Source organism: Siphateles boraxobius, unplaced genomic scaffold (assembly GCF_051911475.1).
Source record: "Siphateles boraxobius isolate OS27281-9 unplaced genomic scaffold, OSU_SipBor_1 66, whole genome shotgun sequence".
Lineage (NCBI taxonomy): Eukaryota > Metazoa > Chordata > Actinopteri > Cypriniformes > Leuciscidae > Siphateles > Siphateles boraxobius.
The window spans coordinates 29,603,159-29,626,136 of record NW_027509193.1 but is presented as its reverse complement, the minus strand read 5'-3'; the positions used below and the strand labels follow the sequence as shown (position 1 = coordinate 29,626,136).

At 39.1% G+C, this 22,978-nt stretch overlaps 1 protein-coding gene across 1 annotated transcript in view; it reads left to right on the top strand.

Annotated features, from left to right (window-relative positions):
* Positions 1 to 21,640, top strand: part of shisa9b (shisa family member 9b) — a 48,633-nt gene extending 26,993 nt beyond the window's left edge. The window contains 2 exon segments of the mRNA XM_077213487.1: positions 13,954 to 14,106; positions 16,809 to 21,640. Coding sequence (XP_077069602.1) covers positions 13,954 to 14,106; positions 16,809 to 17,206 — 551 coding nt within the window. The 3' untranslated portion in view covers positions 17,207 to 21,640.
* The last annotated feature ends 1,338 nt before the right edge of the window (positions 21,641 to 22,978 follow it).

Sequence of the window (22,978 nt, the reverse complement as noted above, 5' to 3'; positions counted from 1 at the left end):
AAGGAGGAATTAAAATATGCCATAAATTCAGAAAGTATGCAGATTATAAACACAAACAAAGTCATGATTTTTTTTATATATATGAATCTGAATTTGTGTGTGCAGTTGTAATGTAGAGTAATTTAAGTGTCTATTTATGTCCAAAAACCTGCTCAAAAGATGTTTTTTTGTAATATTAGATGTATTATTTATTGGAGAAATGCAGGCATATTGATTATTGTTTTCTTCATGAAAAATTCAGCACAGGTCTACTAACATTATCTCCTAGGGCCAATGTTTCTCTTATTGCAATATGCACTGAAGCATGCTTTTCCATTACGTATTGACGAAAATGTCTCATGCACTCTACAGCCCCCCCCCCCCCCCCCCCCCCCAAAAAAAAGCTGACCTCAGTCATTCATTAGCGATGTTAGATAAGGCTTCTGAATCACAATCCAGGAGGGAATAGAATTGTGCATGTAACATAACTAAAACTGGCATATTCATTAAGTGCTCTCTTCAAAAATGGGCTAAATTCCAATCAGACTTCTTGGCAGACCGAAACGATGAGAACCCAAAGCTGGGTGACATCTCACGCATAGCTGACATCTCCTCCCAGATAAACGGCCACTCGTTTTTTCTCCATCTCTCTCTTTCTCTTCTCTCTGAAACGCTCACAGATTATAACAATTTCTGTCAGTCCAGCATTTATAGTTTTGTCACTTAAATCTATTTTTAGCCAAATACAATCAGATTTGTTTGCTATTTACTTTAGCTCCTGGCCAGCCAAGAAGGTCTGTAGTACCTGGAGAGAGCAATCTGTCAGCATTTCCATTGAACTCCGTGGCAATTGATATCTTTGTTCATGGATGCTTCAAAACTAATTTTTGAGACAAACACCTGAGCCATAACATAAATTACTGACTTTCTTCTGTGTACATACAGTATATATAGTGTGTATATATATATATATATATATATATATATATATATATATATATATATATATATATATATATATATAGTGTTTGTAGTTGTAATGTAATTTGGATGTACTACATTCATTATGTTATAATTATCATTTGACCTACCAGCGTCAGTTGTGTCGCTTCACTGTCATTCATAAATCCTCTCCTGTGGCCTCATGGGATAGGAACGTGTATATCATCTGCACACTTTAGAATCTTGCCGAAAGTAGTAGGTTATCTGGTTACTTTATGCCTACTTTTTTATGAGTGCTGTGAATTCGGACATACTACTTTTGTCACGTATTGTTTTATCACCTACTATATAGTAGGGAATTATGTGTGATTTCTCCTCTATTGACAAGTTTTTCTAGCAATCCCGTAGACTGTAAAAAAATATGTTTGTGGTGTCCATGACGTCACCCGTAGGTTTCTGAAGAGCATTTTTGAAGCCTAAGGTGAAGCCGGGCGTCGCCATCTTGGCAGCGTGTCACCATGTGTCACTACCGGATAAACGAAAATGGGCAAAGAGGCGGGGTGTGGGAGGAGCTGAGGTGCCTGGTTGCTGAAACCACTTCCGCCTAGCTTGATGTGATCAAGTTAGCTCAGGCTAAGGAGGTAAATAATGCTATATGCTACTGGCAGTACCTTCACTGGCTGTGCCAAGTGTGCGACCGCATAGGACCTCAGGCTGAAGTGAACGCTGACTTGATGATGTAAAGCCAATTATTAAAGTTCATATTTTTGCCCTTAGACATAGCTAAAAGTGAGACTATGTGTGTTGTGATGCTGTATTATTCTACTAGTTAAAAAATTATTAATATGCAGTAACTTACGATATTGATCTGAGCTTATGCGTGTGACAGTGATTCATGCGCATACATGTCAGTCAGCGCAGCATCGCACGTCAAGTTAGTAGAGAGCTTTATTCAGCCCATATTAAATTCTGATTTTGGCCGCCTCTCAAATTAGTCAAACCAAAGATATTACCTAAGAAGTTAGGTAAAGTTAGGTAAGTCTTGCAGTAAATGTGCTAGAAATACGCGCTCATTCAAGGATGTGCATTTATTGCATGGACGCAGAAAGCACTGACACCTGCAGGATTTCATCTGACCGTAAATAAGCATATAGTCTATCTGTTCCATGAGAGCAATGGTACGGCAGAGTGAAGCCTCTATATCTATAGACGTTTTTTTAAATTTGAAAACTCCAAAAAGAAATGAAATTGTCAGACATCCATGACATGAGTGCATGTTCACAGAGGAAAACAACTGAAAAACAGTGCTGGTTGTTCTCTTGATACTCGACAACAATGCAATTCAACGACATGGGCGAAGGTATAATGTGTGTATTAAACTGGATGAAATAATCCAGAAAAAAAGCAAAAAACATGGAAGAGATGCCAAGTTCAGCAGCTGGAATTAGCTGAGGTGAAGTGACGGCTAACAGACAGCAGACAAATGTCTAGTAGTGACAGCAGCGGCAATCCACCTGTAACTCAAGGGGCCATGCCCTTAAAGGATAACTAAACCCCTGGTGAGAGTCTGACTCCACCCACTGGCAATATTTGAAAAATGCTGGAAAAGTGGGCAGAGCCCAGCGGAGGGGGGGCGTGCACCTGAGACGCATCTCTCTGTAGGCAAGGGCGTGGTTAGCTGCACAACTTCCAATAGGAAAATTCAACTGCAGTAGCCACCGTTCAACCTGAAGAGGGCAGCACTCAGACGTTTTTACACCATATATTGTAGAATTAATACACTTCAACCCAAATGTCAAAAAATTTACTCAAATCAATGAACAGCATTTATGAAGCTCCATTCTTACAGATCATTAACTAAAAAAAGTTGTTTTAGTGTTTAGTTACCCTTTAATTATACCGACATTTTAGGCTTAATCTCCAGATCAAAACACTGAATAAGAAGCAGAAACAAGCGATATCATATGCATATGTAACGTGATCATCAACATTAAACAGCATATAAATCAAAACTGCTTAATGTTACTGAATGAAATGTTGACCCAGGATGGTGTAGGATTGTGAAGCTTTGGGGGTGTTGGTGGACTCGATCTACTCCATCTATGTTTTGATCATCATTCTGAATCGGATCCAGACGAAGTCTTTGATAAAAACAAGATTTCTTTTTTGTATGAAACTTACCCACATTCAAGGTTTAATAAAAAGAAAAAAATGAAGCTAGAATAAAGTTCTACAGGCCATGAAAGTTTTGTGAATATGATCGAAAATGCTACTGCTTTTCTAGAAAACGCCAGTGGGGAAAAGAGTTAAGGATGTTTATATATTTGTTCCTTAAAAACACAAGACAAAAATACGGATTAAGATTTTATGCAGTGTATGAGTTTTATCATCTTTTCATGGAATGATTGTCCTCCACAAAATATTTACTTTCAACTGTATCCATCCAAATGAGGGTCCAGACAATTGTGAAAGATGAACCGCTGTCCTTACTGCATCCAAAATCAAGCCTACTCATTACTGGATTGGAGGTTGCATGGCAACGCTATAAAAGAAGGCCAAAGAAATTAAAGCTCTGTACAGATGAGGAATCAGAGGCTAGTTATTCCCATGTCGTTTCTGGTGCGTCTTCTCACAGGGTGTGATTGTACTGTATAAGCAGTGAGCCAATCCAATTATCTGAAAAATGGGATGGTTTGTGTGCCACAAATAATAGGAATCATCTCCTTTCCACCTTCCGGTGCTTTTTTCAAGCTGGTTAAATACGTGATTTAGACACAGGAGGGACATATTCATTTACCACAGTCAATATATGATGTTAGAAACTGTTTTGTATGCTTCTCACATGCTGCACATAGGATAAACACACTGCTAATCAATTCTTGGCAATACTGGAACACCCATGTGAAGAAACACAGACTGTGTGTAAATGCATGAGGTCTAATAAGGGCTGGGTGATAAATCAGTATTGATATTTGTAGAAAAAAAATATGATTGGTGTGTTGTGTTGCCAAACAGTCTGCATGTTCAAGTCATCTATCTATCTATCTATCTATCTATCTATCTATCTATCTATCTATCTATCTATCTATCTATCTATCTATCTATCTATCTATCTATCTATCTATCTATCTATCTATCTATCCATCCATCCATCCATCCATCCATCCATAAATCCATCCATCCATCCATCCATCCATCCATCCATCCATCCATCCATCCATCCATCCATCCATCCATCCATCCATCCATCCATCCATCCATCCATCTATCTATCTATCTATCTATCTATCTATCTATCTTGCCCATATCAACCAGCTCTAGGCCAAATATGAAGCGTACATTTCAGGGTTAATGGTAATAATGTGAATCAATTGCAAATCAGCATTGTGTCTTGGATAATGCCACACGTGTCTCTCGGCATCAATACTAATAAGCAGGAGGTCGTATCATACTCTGTTTGACTAATGACCTTGTCAAAAAGAAAATTCGTCACTGTCAGCAGATATTAAAAACCATTACCTGCCACCATGCCTACAGCTGCTCTGTCAGACCTAGTGGATGCCACAATCGAGTTAGACTGAGTCTGCAGGAACAGCATTTCAGGAGTTTGGTGTGAAGAAGCAGGTTGCGTTAGGTTAAGCTCAGCGTCTGAAGGATTGATTCTAGAGACACTCAATAATCATTCAGGAACCGCAGGACAGGCATTTCATTTTCTGTGAAAGGACCTTCTACCCTGTCTTTATTACAGTTCCACTGCATAATGACTTATTTCCATCCCCTCTTTTGATTATCAAAATGGAATTAATCTTACTGCCTAAGAGATTATGGATCACAGTGTAATTAATTTCCTCACATTTAATTTGATATTCTGCACACCTGGTTTATAAGCACATTAATTGATGCATTTATGGGAGCTTCATGTTTAGGAGACTGGAGTCTCAACTGTCAAACTGATTCTAATTGTCTGGGATTATTTTCTTTATGGTTACAGTAATTTCCTTTATGAGCTAAACTTCCAAATTATGTAGGTGATTGATTATATGAATCGAAAGATGATGTGATTTGCTCAGTTTCTTAATTATCACCACGGAAAATACTCTTCAAAATAAAACTAGTTAGAAAAATAACAGATTCTTGCACTTTTATCTGTTACTTTAAAAAAAATATTGACTCATACCAATACAAGTCCATCTAGTTTAAACGGTAACTAAACCCCTGGTCAGAGCCGGACTCCACCCACTGGCATTATTTGAAAAATGCTGGAAAAGTGGGCAGAGCCCAGCGGAGGGGGGGCGTGCACCTGAGACGCATCTCTCTGTAGGCAAGGGCGTGGTTAGCTGGTACCCTCTGATGTCAGAGGGTACCACAACTTTCAATAGGAAAATTCAACTGCAGTAGCCACCGTTCAACCTGAAGAGGGCAGCTCTCAGACGTTTTTACACCATTTATTGTAGAATTAAAACACTTTAAACCCAAATGTCAAAAAATTTACTCGAATCAATTAACAGCATTTATGAAGCTCCATTCTTACAGATCATTAACTAAAAAAAGTTGTTTTAGAGTTTAGTTACCCTTTAAGTAGACATCTTAAAAACACACTGGGTGGATTTTAATGAAGACAAAATGCCATTGTAGTGTCTGAATCATATCTAAGGGACTTAACTGATTTAATAAGTATCTGTTTGATAAGAAAATGCTAATAGAGTGCTGTCACAGTGCCTGGTTTGTGTTCCCCGGGTGTCCACTAGAGGTCTCTTCCCCATACTGTCACCATTCACTCTGGAACTGCATCCCCCACAATCCTTGTCTGTACCAATCACTGTTCATTGCACTCAGCTGTTCCCCGTCATGATTGTACCCAGCTGTTCCCTGTTATTCATTTTTAGTTCTTTGTTAGTACTTGTTTGATGTCTGCGCACTTCCATGTTTCCATGCCTGTACTGTCTCGTGTTTTCTGGACTGCCTTTGTTGGATTTTGACCTTTTGCCTAGTGATGGCGAGATGAAGCTTCATAAAGCATTGAACCGTTCCATCCAATTGGTTCACTCATGTGCCGAAGCTTCATGGTGCTTCATTTGCTCTATTGTGCCATCAAGTGGACAATAAATGTAAAACGTGCAGTGTAATTATAATGACATCGCATGGTTCCATCGCAAAAAAAAGAAGCTTGAATAGATCGCTAACAAACTCGCAAAGTCCCAAGTCCACAAAATGTGAGGGGGAATTCATTGCATTTTGCTGGCCCTTAAAGCCGTACAGGCGGCTCGCGAGGCTTCAAACGTCACCACATACGTCACCGACACAAGCCTCGATACGCGCTTCACAGCAATCATCCCGGATTACTCGACACACGCTTCGAAGCCTCGATACGGGAGGACACATCACTACTTTTGCCTGACTTGGATTATGATTACGGATTACCCCAATAAATTGCTATTGGATCTTACATTTCCTGTGTGTGTGTCCGTGACAGAAGGACTCCATCATTTATAGATCCAGTATTATGGGGTTTCGTATCCTTTCCCCCAACACGGAGAAGGAGAGGAGGGAACGAGTCAAGAATTTGATGACACTACGTCAGCAGGGCCAGACGGTGGGTTGTCTGGCTCAGACATTTTTGACTCTTTCAGAAGGCATGGGATATAATGATGCAGCTTTGAAAGACCTTTTTAATTGCTGCCTTGGTGATCCCTTGCCAGATTGGAAATGAGGAGACTGGAGATACTGGACTTTGACGGCTTTGTCAGATATCTTCATTCCTGCAGCAGGTGGAATATTTCAATTGGGCTTCGATTTCCAGAAGGAGTGGCCTACTCGTCGCCGGTGTCACCAGACAATATGGCTTCCACACTGGAGCTTCCTACCGCCATTCCACCGCTGGTTCCGGTGGTCCCTAAACGGAGGAGGAAAAGGAGGATTGCACTCAGCTGTTCCCCGTCATCATTGTACCCAGCTGTTCCCTGTTATTCATTGTTAGTTCTTTGTTTTATACCCTGTGTCAGTGTTTGTCATGGAGTACTTGTTTGATGTCCGCGCACTTCCATGATTCCATGCCTGTACTGTTGCGTGTTTTCTGGACTGCCTTTGTTGGATTTTGACCTTTTGCCTAACTTGGATTATGATTACGGATTACCCCAATAAATTGCTATTGGATCTTACATTTCCTGTGTGTGTGTCCGTGACGTGTGCTGCAATTATGGAAGACCAATTCTCCTGTGGTTTCCTTGAGAATTTCCTATGGGTTTGTATGAGTAAAATAAGGTCTGTGGTAAGCATATATCTTGACAATACTAGAATGACTTGCTCTACAAAGTAAATTACACACACCCTTATAGAAAATGTAAATTTGGAAGCTGTAGTGTTAATTTGGAACCTTTTCCCGCTAACTTTTTTTTATTACTGTTTTGTGAACAGTACTGGGTTTTTTTTACTGTTCTGTGAACCTTTGGAGGTGTTGATGGACTTGATCTACTCCATCTATGTTTTGATCATCGTTCTGAATCCAATCAGGATGTTTTGTGAAAACTATATATTTTTTTAATGCTGGTGGTAACTGGCAACTTAAAAAAAATGCTGGTGGAGAAAGAGTTCAAATTAACATGATAGCTTCAAAATTCGCGTTTTCAATATGGGTGTGTGTAATTTACGTTGTAGAGCAAAACGTTCAAGTATCAAGTTATTTTATTTTACTCAAATTGAAAAACCCCATAATAAAACCCTATAGGATTCATATGATCAGTGGGGTGTATGTAACATCTCACTGTTGCTTGTTGTTCAGCACACAGAAATATCTTATTTATCAGTGGAAGGTGTATGATCTAGATCCATCTAGACCAGTGTTTCCCAATTCTACCACCATACTGCACATTTTGAAAGTCTTTCTTATGGAACATGGCTGAATCAACTCATAAGATCATTAGAATTGGCTTTATGAACTGAATTGGTAGACATAGGTGTTAAATGTTTTAATGATTAGGCTGTTCCTTTAGCTCAAACAAAGACCATGCTTGATTTGCAGGGAATGTATGTAGTGAGAAAATGTATAGCTTGAATGCAGTATAAGGGTACGTACACGAAAACGATGTGCTAATATGGAAACATTTTTTCTTTGTACAGAGGACACCGTAATCAAAACGATCCCATACACACGGAACTGCAAAAACGACTAATAACGCTGTATTATGCATGCCAGGCAAGTAGTTGGTGATGCCACATGATGAAAGACGACACGCCCGGGCACACACGCATTCTTTTACCACAGTGCACTCGAGCCGAATGCACATGCCTATGATTTCCATTACACGAGAGTAGATGTTAAAACTTCATGCTGATTTGTACTCGGCTTTCGCCAAGATAATCACCAACTAAGATGTAGCTTTACAGTAACCTATGCTTCCCCATCCATTTACGCTTCTTTCCATCTGGTGACGTGAATCTTCTGTCTGGTGTTAATACAGTGTATTGCGCGTCAGCACACACAACGGCTGCAACCACAGTGCGGTCCCCCCATAACAACCCTCTGGATTGAGCGGAGTAGGGAACATCTCTAGGGTCATCAAGTGGGCACCTTCCATCCTCAGTGTTTCGTCGACTAGCCCACGACACCTCAAGAGGGCTCGACAGTGACTCTGGCGTCCCAGAGTCACCCCCCTCCGTCCCCCACTCAACTCAGCCCAGCTTACTGACCTCTACTTCCCTCTTGCTGCTGAGACCTAACCACAATCTCACAATCTCTCCGCAACCCAACCATACGCGCCAACCCGTTTGACTAAGGCTGTCGAGCCCCACTGGTGCGTTAATATGCAGTTTCAGGGGCAACGGTTCCGTATGGCATACTACAAAACACAATATCTGCCCAACCACCCGTCATTCACGCAATATACACAGGAACGTAATGACTGTAAATACTATACAACCTATACAAATAAACCAACAGTTGCTGCTGAGAACTAACCACAATCTCACAATCACTCCGCAACCCAACTATACGCGCCAACCCGTTTTACTAAGGCTGTCGAGCCCCACTGGTGCGTTAATATGCAGTTTCAGTGGCAACGGTTCCGTATGGCATACCACCTACCGCAATACACAATATCTGCCCAACCACCCGTCATTCACGCAATATACACAGGAACGTAATGACTGTAAATACTATACAACCTATACAAATAAACCAACAGACCTTTCAAGTTTTCAAGAATTCTACGAAACCGTAGCATGGCGGCCTGTACACAGCCAGCTAGAATCTATCCATCTCAACCACAGCCAGTTGCTGCTCCTTTCTGCTGCTTCAGATAAGTTCTTTACTGTACGACGCAACTCTTGGCCACTGAATCCGACGTCTCTGAGGAACCGGGTTGTAGAGTGTGCCACAAAACCTCGACAACCCACTTCCACTGGATAAACCTGGACTCTCCATCCTCGCTGTTCTGCTTCAGTGGCCAGATGAGCATACCGCAGTTTCTTCCTCTCATATGCCTCATCTACCGCATCCTCCCATGGCACTGTTAACTCTATCAGTTGAACAATGCGTGCTGATCTAAAACAGGCGGCAATTTATTGGTCATACTACGCTTGCCTTTCAATGCTAAAGCCAAACATCGCAATACTTGGTCATGGCGCCAAGTAAACCGACCCTAGCTAAGAGCCACCTTACATCCTGTCAAAATGTGCCTTAATGTGGCAGGTGATGAACACAAAGGACAAGAGGGATCCTCTCCTACCCAGAGGTTTAGGTTCTGCGGTGATGGGAGAACATCATATGTTGACCTAATAAGGAAACTGATCCTACTCTCTTCCATTGACCAAAGGTCTTGCCAGCCCATTTTACGTTGTTCCACACTCTCCCATCTCATCACCTCTCCCTGCTTGGCCTGGGAAATGGCCTTTATACATCTCATCCTCTCCTCCTGCTTTCGCACCTCGTTGACTACCAGCTTCCTCCTTTGGGCTGGGCCTGCCTAAACCCCCTCTTCCATGCTGTACCTGTCCCACGATATCCCCAATTTGAAGGTCAGCCTTTGCCTCTACTACAGATTTCTTTGCTGACCACTTTCTACCAGTTTTTACCACAGGGGCTGCCTCCCTTACACATTTGTAGCGTGACTCTGCTAAAGTCATTTCCAGTCTGACCTTGGCACACTTAAACTCCTCGGTTAAAGCAGAGACTGGCAGCTACAATACTCCTTTACTATAAAGTCCCACTCTGCTGAGGCAGCGTGGAACTCCCAACCATTTCCTGATGTATGAACTTATTAACGCTTCCAGCTTATCCACTGTTGTCAAAGAAACCTCGTACACAGTCAGTGGCCACAGCAACCTTGGCAGTAGACCAAACTGAAAGCACCAGAGTTTCAGTTTGCCTGGTAGAGCACAGCTGTTTATGCTCTTCAACCCTTCCACTGCTTATCGTCTAACTTCTCCCACTCGAACTGTGTCCTTTAGATCCCCATCGTACCATCTCCCTAGACTCTTCACTGGCTTCTGAGAAACTGTTGGTATTGCTCTCACCATTAATGAAGAATATTTTATCTACTACCTTGCCTTTAATTATTGAGATGCTCCTTGATTTAGAGGGCTTAAATTGCATTCGTGCCCATTCAATATTATCTGTTAACTTCCCCAATAACCGATTAGTGCAGGCTACCGTTGTAGTCATGGTTGTCATGTCATCCATGTATGCTCTGATTGGTGGTAGTCGCATCCCAGAAGCCAAGCGCTCTCCTCCTACTACCCATTTTGATGCCCTAATGATTACTTCCATTGCCATGGTAAAAGCCAGTGGAGAAATGGTGCATCCTGCCATTATTCCAACCTCTAAGCATTGCCATGTAGTGCTGAATTCTGGAGTTGAGAAACTAAATTGCAAATCTCCAAAATATTCTTGATAATAATTGTTAATCTTGATAATACTGTATTATTACTTTGTCTTCTGGGTAAATTTCATCTTCACAAAGCCAGAGCCAATTTTAGAATGTTCTCCTCTGATATAAAGTCCCGTTTCACTTCCTTTAAGAAAATGTAAAATCCTTTAAACACGATGGCTTCAAAAAATGTATCATCCTTGAGTCTGTTGTAAGGAACCTTACATTTTTCATGATGACAAAATGTTATATTGTGTTGATTTGTGTAATTCTTATAACCACTTGTGATGATGTCCACCCTTATTTCTTACTGCTACACTACAGTTTACACGGAGATTATAAGGGTGTCGTTTTGACACCTTGCTATTTGAAAACCATTTTAAACAATTTTCCTTTTTTTAGGCCCCGAAAACAGCATTGTCGTGTAAACGAAGGACCAAAACGATAAAAAAGTATTCAATTTTTAGTTGAAAACGGTGTCGTGTGAACGGCCCCTCAGTCTACCTAAAGTGTAAATGATTTTTTGTTGAATCCTATATTTAATTTCATGTATATTAGATTGTCAGAATTCTCTAAAATGAGAAATAATAGTGTCGTTATCCTTATCTAACCTAACACAAACATGGATGCTCTTCATTTCTGCTTAGTTTTAAGCAGCAGTTGTTTTCCTGACAGCTCAAACAGTGGAGCATGTTAGCAATGCCAAGGTCAAAACATATATAAAATGTATATCTTGAATGCTGTGTGAGTTGCTTTGGATGAAAGTCTCTGCCAAATACACCACCGTTCAACAGTCTGGGCTCAGTAGGATAAAGATTTATTCCTCAAGGACACATTAAATTGATCAAAAGTGACAGTAAAGACATTTAAAATGTTAAAAAAGATTTCTATTTCTGAACTTTCTATTCCTCAAGGAATGCTGAAAAATATGTATTACCGTTTGTACAAAATATGAAGCAGCACAACTGTTTTCAACATTGATATTTTATATATTGATATTTGGCTTCAGTCTAGTGCCTGAAGTGTGTATTAAGGCAAGAGCCCTTCAGTAAGTCCTGTGATACAGATGGTGCAATCTTGTAGCGAACAGCCATCCAGCTAGAAGAAATAGACTTAAAAGAGGTTTCCAAGACAACAATAGATCAAGGAGGGTTCAACAACTAAAACACACGGACACAAACAGACTCATTCACAGTGAAAAAAGTGGATGGATGGTGCCCGTTACAGCTAGTATACATTAGTGTTTCCTAATTCCTTTCCAGCATTTGGCGGTACTTTCTCTGTCTCATTCGACTCATCAGAGTGGTTAGAGATAATACCCACAACATCTGGTTGGCCCCTCATGCCAGCCGGCAAAGGGCCAGTCAATTTGCCATGCTCCTGCGCCCCCATTCAGCTGGCCAGATGTCTACTAATGCAATCTCTAGAAAAGCGTTTATGATTTACAACATCTGCGACCCTCAATAGGAAAGTCTTTGCTGTAATCAAGTGTGAAAACTTGTGAAACAAACAATTAATTTTCCATTGTGACCATCGCTTGCCAGTGCTTTTGGCATTAACATGTTTTGACATTAGCAGTTCAAACGGATTCGATTAGTAGCCCAGGAGAGCCTGGCTGGAGCTCCAGAAATCCATGACTAATGATCTGCTTCCTGGGGGTATAGAGTGAATCACCAAAGAGAAAACTCACAAGTTGCGTTGATGGGTCGATGCAACAGGCCTCAAGCAGCTTAAGATATTGTTAAATGTTAATTTAGCGGTCTCTGATGGTATCCCAACTGCTATGAGCTTAAACAAAAGACAAAGGCACAGAGAAAAACTTCTTTGGGTGTTAATGTGTAGAAGAACAACAGATTCTCATACAGCATTTAGCCTTCCCGAATAATGTGTGTAATGCTCGCACAAAAACAATAAGTAATGCCTAGAAGAGTCATAGTCATTCAGCTGCTTGTGCCCCCTCAAGTGGATTTTAATGCTACTTCTAAAAAATGGCTTTAGGCTGAATGGTTATTGTAGGTAACTGAAATAAATTACCCACTCACATTGTTGGACTAAATTGGAGTGCTTGTGTGTACATACAGTATATGCATACGCTACATTTTGCATACATATAGTACATGCATACATACATACATACATTATTTAAATTAATTATAATTAAGCCAAAAACTTGCAGTATAATATATAAGGAATATATTTGGTCTGATTTTAAGGTCCCCTTGCACACTGAATGAAACCTTTACCACTGGACCAACACACCCTGCTCTAACATGAACAACGTTTTTTTCTTTTCTTCATTTCTCATTTTGGTAAAACATTTTTTTGATAGTCCACTTTAGACATTCTATTAACTATAAGTCATCAGACTTTGCAACTACACGTCAGCTAACTCTCATTAGAGTATTAGACTTTCTGCTTAATATCTGCTTATACTTTATTTTGATGCTTCACAACAGATATTCTGACTATAAGAACATTTTGCAACTACATGTCAACTTATTCTACTAACACCTAACCCTAACCTAACAGTCTACCAACAGTCTACTACTACTGATAAGAGTTAATTGACATGTAGTTGCAAAAGCTACATATAGTATCTGTAGACCATCTAAATAGTTCAACCCTTGTTTAATTTAGAGCACCAAATGAACCAATACACTTATTCCCATTCACACACACACACACACACACACACACACACACACACACACACACACACACACACACACACACACACACACACACACACACACACACACACACACACACACACACACACACACACACACACACACACACACACAAATACATAAACGGGTGCATGATCCCACATGGATTCCTTTTATATTAGAATAAAAATATTTATGAAAAAACGGTAAGATCCATTGTGATTTTCCACTCATATCTGTTATTCATTCTATTTCTATAATATGAAAAACTACAAAGATATGAAAAGTTTTTTAGTCCTGTCTGTCTTCATGTGTTATGTCATTAAGAGCACCAGATGAGCCAAGACTGACACTGATTCACCTTCAAATTTAAAAAAAAAAAAATAGATAGTCAGATCCACTTGAAGTATCGCTTTTATTTTAGAAAGAAAACACTCATGGAAAAATCATTTACCTTTCATATCGGTTATTCGTTTCTATTTTGTGTCTCTTTGCTTTAGAGTGTGCCCAAATGAACAGTGTGGGGTCTGGTTCATCTCTGATGCAAGCCATGACACAATACCCTTCGCTTGGACCGGTACCTGTAGCCCACCCCTATGAGACATCTCAACCTGGAAAGGAGTTCAACAAGTACGCTTCGCTCAAGGCTGTGGGTAAGACGGCCATTCTTAAACCTGCCTGTATATGGGTTTGATCAAAGCCTGTTCTCCTCTGAAAAACAAACAAACAAACACTAAGTTTCTTAAATGTTATATCTAATTTTTAAAAATGTTATTTTATCTATATGAGATTTGGCTTCCATAAAGCTACCATGGTCAGGAATTACAAATGTAAATCCCAGCAAGTCATCAAGTATTTAACATGGCATTCTTTTCTTGTTGTGCATTACTCTAAAATACAAGAAATAATGTTTGAAAGTCTTCAATATAGCCACCTTTAGTCAGAGTTCTTGATCATCTTGGTCTGAGATCTGGTTGTTGGACTGGCATGCTGGATGTTAGGTGGTCTCATATTGGTCTAGATCTGGATCGTAGGGTCTTGTCTTGACATAATGTCTGTCCTATGTCAATATTTAGGGTCACTTACTTAGTATTTAAGTATATGATATTTAAGTAGCTTTTATAAACATGCCTTTGAGACAAAACAATAGCACTGACATATTTTAAGATATAACAGTGCAAGTTGTTTTCAGTTAAAACAGCTCAAACATGTATTTTTGTTCTGGACTAGGCGTAAGTTTTGTCTCTGAAACCGGGGGTCAGTGTTTTTATTTATTTAATTTAGAAATTCTGCTTTCAGATTTTGATTTCAGGAGAGCTAAAAACTCTCATTACTCTTTCACAGTCACATAAGTATCATTAGTACTTGCACCAGTGACATTGCTAGCTTGTTCTAAAAGCAGAAACCAGGAGATTATAGAAGCTTCTTGTACGGCTTGTGATCATTTCAATTAATTAATTTATAATTTAATTAATTATTTAAGTTGTGTTTTACAGTGGTTACATTGGGTAGTAATATAGTTACTTGTTACTTTTCACATCAGTTAGTTTGGCATTAGAGTAAAGCCTATGAAAGACGTCAGTGAGATGACAGCTAGGAAACAATAGACAAACAACCAGCAGAAGTAGCGACGTGTGATGACAGTCTTTCTCTTAGACTTTCGGCCACAGATGAAACTACTCAGTTGCTAATCCACTGAAGTACAGTCTGTACAGACCGATCCCTGGGAAATCAAAAAAAGGACAGTTTATAGCGACAGAGGCCCAGGAGACGAGCCACACAACAAGCCGATGAGTAGCCAGAGAGCCGAAGTGCCTGAGTTCTTCTGATGTGCGTTAATCTCAACGTATTGATGTTAATGAAAGAGTCGCACCAAAGAACAGCACTTCTCTCGGCCGGCTGGCTTATTTTGCGCTCTGCCTCCTGGTATGAGTTTTTATATCTGTGGTTTGTTGTGACTCTTTGGGGTGTCAAGGCTGTTAAAAAGGTCACCTGAAGGATATTTAATTAAAAAGCCTAAAATGTCATGCTGAAATGAGATGGATTTCAAGCAGAGTTTAGTCAGTCCCAATTAAGGCCTGGCTGAGTTGGAAGGCGATAGACCGTTAGCGACATTGCATGGAATTTATGGGGGGAAAAAAAGATTAGTGACACGCTAGGATCGTTTATACCCGTTTGTAGGATCTGGTCTTAGCAAGTTGTGATTCACACTGTCAGTGATCGACTAGCACTGGTTAAAAAAAAATACAGTAGTCAACTTTTGAAGTGAATCAAAACCTTTCATCAAAGTTATTCATGAATTTTGAACAATACCCATTCTTGTCTTAGGACAACTTTGATGAACTTTTTTGATCCACTTTAAATGGTGAATACTGTATTTGCATCAAACAAAATTTATAACACCTTTTTTTCTAAGGAAACTGTTGGTTGCCGTTTTAATGTCAGTGTTGATATGGCTGTAAACATTATTGTCCAAAAATAACAATTACAGTAATAGCGGCAAAGTAACAGTGAGATTGCTTTTTTATGTGCACAATAACTAAAGGTAAAAAAAAAGAAGTAGTTTCAACAGACAAAAAAAAAACCTAAAACCAAACCATCTTCTGGAAGAGCAACAAGCTGCATGTTTCCATTTAATGATGGAAGCAATCCAGGCTAATTTGTATTCAAAGATACCTCAGGCGAAAAGAAAAGCATTAGCATGATGCAGACTAACTATTTTGGTTGCCATTCACAATGGAACATTAACTGCTCTTATAAATATTTGAGGCACTCTATTTGCATTTTACAAATTAAAACAAACCCAAGTTTTTAATAGTGCAAAAATAATTGAATATGTTGACATTATTTACCGGTACTCACCTTCACGTCATTCCAAAAACATAAAATTTATACTTATACACACAAAATGATTTGTAAAAAAAGTCAGGATTCTAAATAAAAGTTTTTAAAAAAATGTTTTATTCATACCGACCCCAAACCTTTGAGTGTATGTGTACATGTTTGGCTATTTACAAATGTTGTATGAAAAAGATATGTGTGAAGCTCTTCAAAAAAATTAGGAAATAAAAAACAGGTTCAGAATGACATGGAGGTGAGTAAATAGTGGCAGAATGTCACTTATACCTCTACAAAAACATCCGGTTCTATTTGTTGTTTGTTGAAGGAAACGATCGGGTCAAGTATTTTCTGAGAAAAATGGCTCATATTGGGACAAACAAGTGATTACCCTTGATCTATTAAATGTGTAATTCTCTGGTGGGGAGCAAATCAGCAATCAGGTTGTTGTGTTTTTTGCATCTGACTAATGAAGTGTTGTTGAATTTACCTCGCTTTTGCTCTCTCTCTGTTCCAGCTGAAAAAGCAAATGAAAACTTCTACACTAACAGACGGCACTTAGCCGACCTGACGGTGAAAGGCGCTCTTCCCATGCACTCGGTGAGTCTGGAGCAGGAGCCCACCAACCCTTACAGCCCAGAGCTGCCCTGCCAAAAGCAGAACGGACACAAGTCCAAAAGCACCAAGATCCACAGTTCCCACCCACTGGCTTTTGGCTCGAACACAATCGCCAACCCCGGCATGCTGAAGAGCTGGGAGGGGACAGAAACGCTGGGCCGCCGGCAGACGTACGGCCCCAAGAGGCACAGCGCCACCGTGGAGCAAGTGAACGAGTTGACGTCCGCCCAGAGCCAGCACTACCTGCCTCCACATCCGTACTTTGTCACCAACAGCAAGACTGAGGTGACCGTGTGAATGGGGCCGCAACAGCGGGTTTATCAAGCCCAGGCCTTGAGTGGATGCGTGGAACGAGGATAATAAAGGAAGCCTGACGGAGGAAGAAGTGTGGATTAGGAGCCCGTCCTGCTGGAAGGATTGACCGAATGGTCTGGCTTGAGATCTGCATGGCTGTATGTGTGCTGTTTGTCTTTGAGCGGTTGTGCATGGAAAAGGCATGCATTGGACTTCAGTCTCATTTGAAAGGGAAAGCGTAACATTACTCAAATGAACTCTTTCTGTGTCCATTCCGTCACAATGCAAATGGATCATTTGACTTGTAGTGATGAGTTTGTCACGAGGCCATCCGTCAATATGACGAGGGACATGTTCAAACACGAAACAATCAATGCAATCAAACGTTCTAGATGGTACCACTGTCATGATTCGCAACAACTTGAAAGCTTGTGAAAAAGTCGCTCTAGTCCTAAACACACTTTGTTTTTCTCAGAATCTTGTACATAACAGAATGTTACAAAGGACGTATAATGTCAAAAGCTTCCTCGGATAATCACTGAACATCGATCTGGAAGATTAAGGTCGATGTGAGGACAATCGTGTCTCTAGTTGTTCTCATCTCAACTATCGAGACTTTCCAGAGCGTGTGCACCAAAAGTATCCTGTAGCAATGCAACACGCTATATCCTGACAAAACACTGGGCTTGTGCCTTTCTAACAGAAGAACTCATTATCTAAGAGCTCTTGTGCTTTTCAGCAAGCACATGGTGTTTCTTCAAAAACAAAGATGCATAAAATATAAACAAATCTATTGTTTACGGCTGTCATATTTCAGTAGAAAATGTTGATTGTCAGTGTTCTGAAATACACATTTCTTCTTTCTGTTCCGCCATTTTTTCTCTGATGTGTTCACATACTGTACTACCCAATCTTTTAGTGCAACTGTAGACTGTAGTAAGAGGAAGTGTTGTAGGGTTAATGATAGACATTCATTATCTTTCAATGTTAGATATGATAAAAATGAATGGTTAATTATGATACCGAACAAGATTGTCAAAACACTGCCATTGTTGGATTCCCAGTAGTTTTGGTATTGAAAACTGTTTCAGTAGTTTCTTTTGTTTTTAGCATCATAATGTGAACCATTTCAATTAGCATAAGGGCAAAAGGCTGCATTCAATTTCGAAAACTTAGTGTTTTGTCACCTACATCCAAATGATCCCAAGTACCCTGTATCTGGTTGTGAATAAAGTGGGTCACATAAACTTTAATTGCTCTGAAACAAGTGGCTTTACATCAGTGCACTTAAAATGGTGTTGACCTTCGTCATTTACTCTTTATCAACCCTAATTGAGCTGGGAAATTAGCAGGCTAACGCATACTGAAAATAAAATTACATTTGCATATCTAGTAGCACAGCTTTCTGCAGTGTCACGTTCTCTAATTTTGAAAACTCATTCTCAGTATTTACAGTAGTAAACTTAAGGGGTGGTAACACTAGATTTTGTGTTTGCATTATGCTATTTTTAATTTTGGTGAACTCTTTCTAGCCTGCAAATTCGTATGGTGATGCTTGACCATTAGAGCATCTAAATTCAACTTTAAATTAAGCTATGTGCAGTTTCGCTGGACACAGGACTTGAATTTATAATGTATTATTATTAAGGCTATCAAAGTTAACAACACATGGAGTTAACAAAATTGGAGTTAATTTCTTCTTACTAAAGAATTCATTCAATATATCGTCAAGCTAAATTATTAACAGTCAGTTACATTTGTTTACAGAGTCTACACTGTATGAAAAATATTCTCAGAAACATTTTCTCCTTTTCTGTTAAATTTACAGACATTTCCTTCTACCTTAAAACACAGCACAATGTAATGTATATTTGAAAATATGGTTAAAACACCAGTAAACAATCAATACAGAACATTTCATATTAACATGCTACATTGTGATATCTGTCAGCTAATAGCAACACTGTATGTGTGATACTTTGCAATACAAAGTATTTTACAGCACATTTAAATATCATTAAAGCATAAAAATATTTGTACAATATTGGAGAATTGCAGCAGCAAGTCAGCAACAAAAACCTCCTTTGTTTTTTATGTTAAATATGTTTTTGAAATCGTGAGCTTAGAATTATACAATTCTATCTCCGTTTAGGGTAGTTCTGAGATATTGAGCATCAAAGTTTTTAAATCCCTGCTGTTTTGTGAGATGGAACCTTTTTATTTTATTAATAAGTGGAGAATTAGAAAAAGTGGAGATAGAACCAAATAATTCTAAGCTCACAAAATGTTAAAAATAATTTATTCAAAACAGAAGACCTGGAGTGTTGCATAATATCCTTTTGCCCATGTGAATTGCAGGTCTGAAATAATTCTTAAATCTAGTGCGACCACCCAAGCTACATATTAATCCACAGATAAGAGTTTGATTCCATGTAAATGGAATGTAAATTTGGGGCTGAGTATTTATGGCTTTCCTAAGAATTCCCTCTAAAAGAAAAACAATATATAGCAAACAATACAAGTCCTTCCTCCAGTTTAATCGTTTTTCTTCTTCACACCATTGAATACTGTCTAAGTGTGTCACTGCCAAACAGCTTGTGACAAACCAGTACTTAAGAATACTCCCGTAATTGCCGCCGGCCTGTCAGTCTCTGAGTCCACTCAACATCTATTAAACCTGAATGTTTCACTGCAGGTCACCTCATGACTCAGATCGCACTACAGAATCACTCACCGGGGGGGACATTTCTTGGAATTAAATCACGTAGTGAATATCTTTTCCATTGAAATCTCTGAACACCGCAGAAATGGATTAACACAGATAATGTCAAGATCCGCTGTGTAGCTAAAAAGACCTTCACAGCTGGATTCTTTGGTCTGGCTGCACAATCTAACATATGAAATCGGGATATAGAAATCAGACACGGTGAAATAATCTAGGTTGGCAGTCGGGAGATAATTTACTAAGAATTCATTGCACCTGCTGATTAATCAATTAGCATTGTTTTAGCGCCCAAGTTAAGGAGTTATGCTAATACATGACCAAGATACTAGTGGTAAACACAATTTGCACAATATAGAATAAAGCAGACGGTAACACTTTATTTCGATGATCCACTTTAGACATTCTACTAACTATAAGTAACTTTGCACCTAGATGTCATCTAACTCTCAGAGTATTAGTAGACTGAAAGGTTGGTTAGATGCTAGGGGTCAGGTTAGAGTAAGTTGACATGTAGTTGAAAAGTCTGCCTCAACTGTTTAGTAAATTCAGCTTTCAGAATATTGAAATGTATGGAACCACGTGTTACTTTGAGACTACATAGGGGGTAGTTTAATCACTGATTGCTGTTTCCACCTCGCATTGTGCCTTGCGGTTCATTAACAGACAATAGGTCTCGTTTTTATGTTTCAATTCATACATTTGTTTCCTTTTATCAGTTTTATGGAGGATTGGGGTTGGCCTCAGATGAATGCATAGAAAGAACACTTGTCCTAGATGTTTTTATCATTTGCCATCAGCACAAGGTCATTTTAGATAGAGACATGATGAACTAGTACATAACAGATGCAGTCTTGAACAGTCATCTGTACATTATACATCACTAAAGGGCTGAACATTGGCAGAACAACTTTAATGCTGTGATCATGAAGGTTAGATGTTGAGTGAAAGCATTCTGACCCTCACTGAAAACACATTGAAATGTACAGGCAGATGTTATAAAATGATTTTGCCCTTTATTTAATGTCTAAAAAAACTCACACTGCAGTTGATATTGATGTTAGTTTGTGTATTTGTATCTGTAACTGGTTCATTTTAAACACACAAATGCGATTAAAAGTAATACCTCAAATACTTTTGACAAGTACAAACCCACTGTTTTATTAATTTAATTATTTGTTATTTATTCTGGTAATAGCTATGCCAATGGAATACTAATCTTTTATGATATGATATTGTCATATTCTCCACATAACGCCGGAATAGTTACACAATAACTTTATATTTGTAAGTAGTAGCATAGTAGTTGCTGATCAGACCAAGTTGTCCAGTTCAGTGGTTTATATTGTGAATCACATAGACGAAGCATTGAGGGTTAAAATGATACCCGCCAAACTAATACCTGCACAAGCTCAAATTATACTGAGAAACTGTCATTTATTGAAGGGTTATTTTGTGATCCAGGTTTATTTAAAAATGTATCAATATAGTATTCAGTCATCATAATATTGTTCAGTGTTCTCTGTATTGGCGATGCACGAAGCATCTGGGAAACAGAGACAACTTTGTCACATCCTACTGCCCGTGGATACACTAAGGTAAATTTTTCAAACAACGTATTCTGTGTAACATTTCTATGTGGAAGTTAAAAGTTTAAGCACTGTTGTACCATTCACATCACAAAACGTATTTTAAATAAATGTCTCTTCTCTACACATTCTGTGTATTTTTGAGTTAAGGAATTGAAAGTGTTTGCTGTGCTGATGCAGGTTATGTTTAACATGTAGACACAATAATATTAGACAAACAAGGAATATTTTGTCATCTGGGAAGATGTGCATTATCCTACAGGGAAGATGAGGCATAACATTCTGTTTTGGGCTATTAGGCACAGAATGTGTCATTTTGAATATAAGGATAAATATATTGCATCTGGCCATGGGTTAAAGATTTAGCTTGTTAGCATGGCTCTGTTAGCTTTCTTATTGAAAATAAGCTTTACATTCTGACTACCTTTTTTTGAAAGGCTCTTAAAAGTGTGAAATGGACCCTGTGTGCTGCCTTGGATGTCACAGAGACCAGAATTGTCACATTGACCTGATCGAGATGAATGAGAGCGCTAAAAAATAGCTTTCTCCAGGTAATATAGACCTATAGCTAAGCTGATTCTGGCCAAGATCACCCTCTTAGACCCAAAAAGGAAGATTCTGTCATCATTTACTCTCCCTCATGTCGTTCCAACCTGTATGACTTATTTTCTTCTGTGAAACTTAAAAAAAAAAAAAAAAAACATATATTTTGAACTGAGTTGAACTGGACCCGGGGACTTACGTTTTCCAGCTTTCATGCAAAAAGAAAGTCATTTGGTTGGGTGAGGAAACCATGACAGAATGTCAATCCATGGTGACCTATTCCTTTAAATAGGGACATTTAATGTATTACTTTAAAGGGCACCTATTATGCTCCTTTTTACAAGATGTAATATTGGTCTCGGGTGTCCCCAGAATGTATTTGTGAAGTTTCAGCACAAAATACCCCACAGTTAATTTATTATAACCATTTAAAAATGTCATTTTTGGGGCCTGTTTTAAAAAGAGCTGTTTTGGTGTGTACCACCTTAAATGTAAATGAGCTGCATATCCCCGCCCTGCCTTTGGATGAGGGCGTAACTTGCATACCTATGGCAATAAACAGTCGGTAGAAGCAGAATGGCTGAGAGTGAGGGACGAGACCCGCTGTTTTGTATGGCATTCAGCCGTACATGTTTGAACCGGAATCAGACCCAGATGATGAAGAGACTCCGGCAGAAGAAACACAAATGAGAATGGACCAGGATGTCTCGGAATGGTTATTTGATACATTTATGTACTTATAGAGTTGTAATCGCGTCCCCTGGATGTGCAACACACACACAGACACACACAAGCTATGATAACGTTGGCGCACTGTGATAACGTTTGCTACGTACAAACGAAATTACATTTATGAGAGGGACCTCTGTTGCGTCTTGTTTACATTACTTGTCGTACAGGTGCTTATGTGGCAAATGTGAG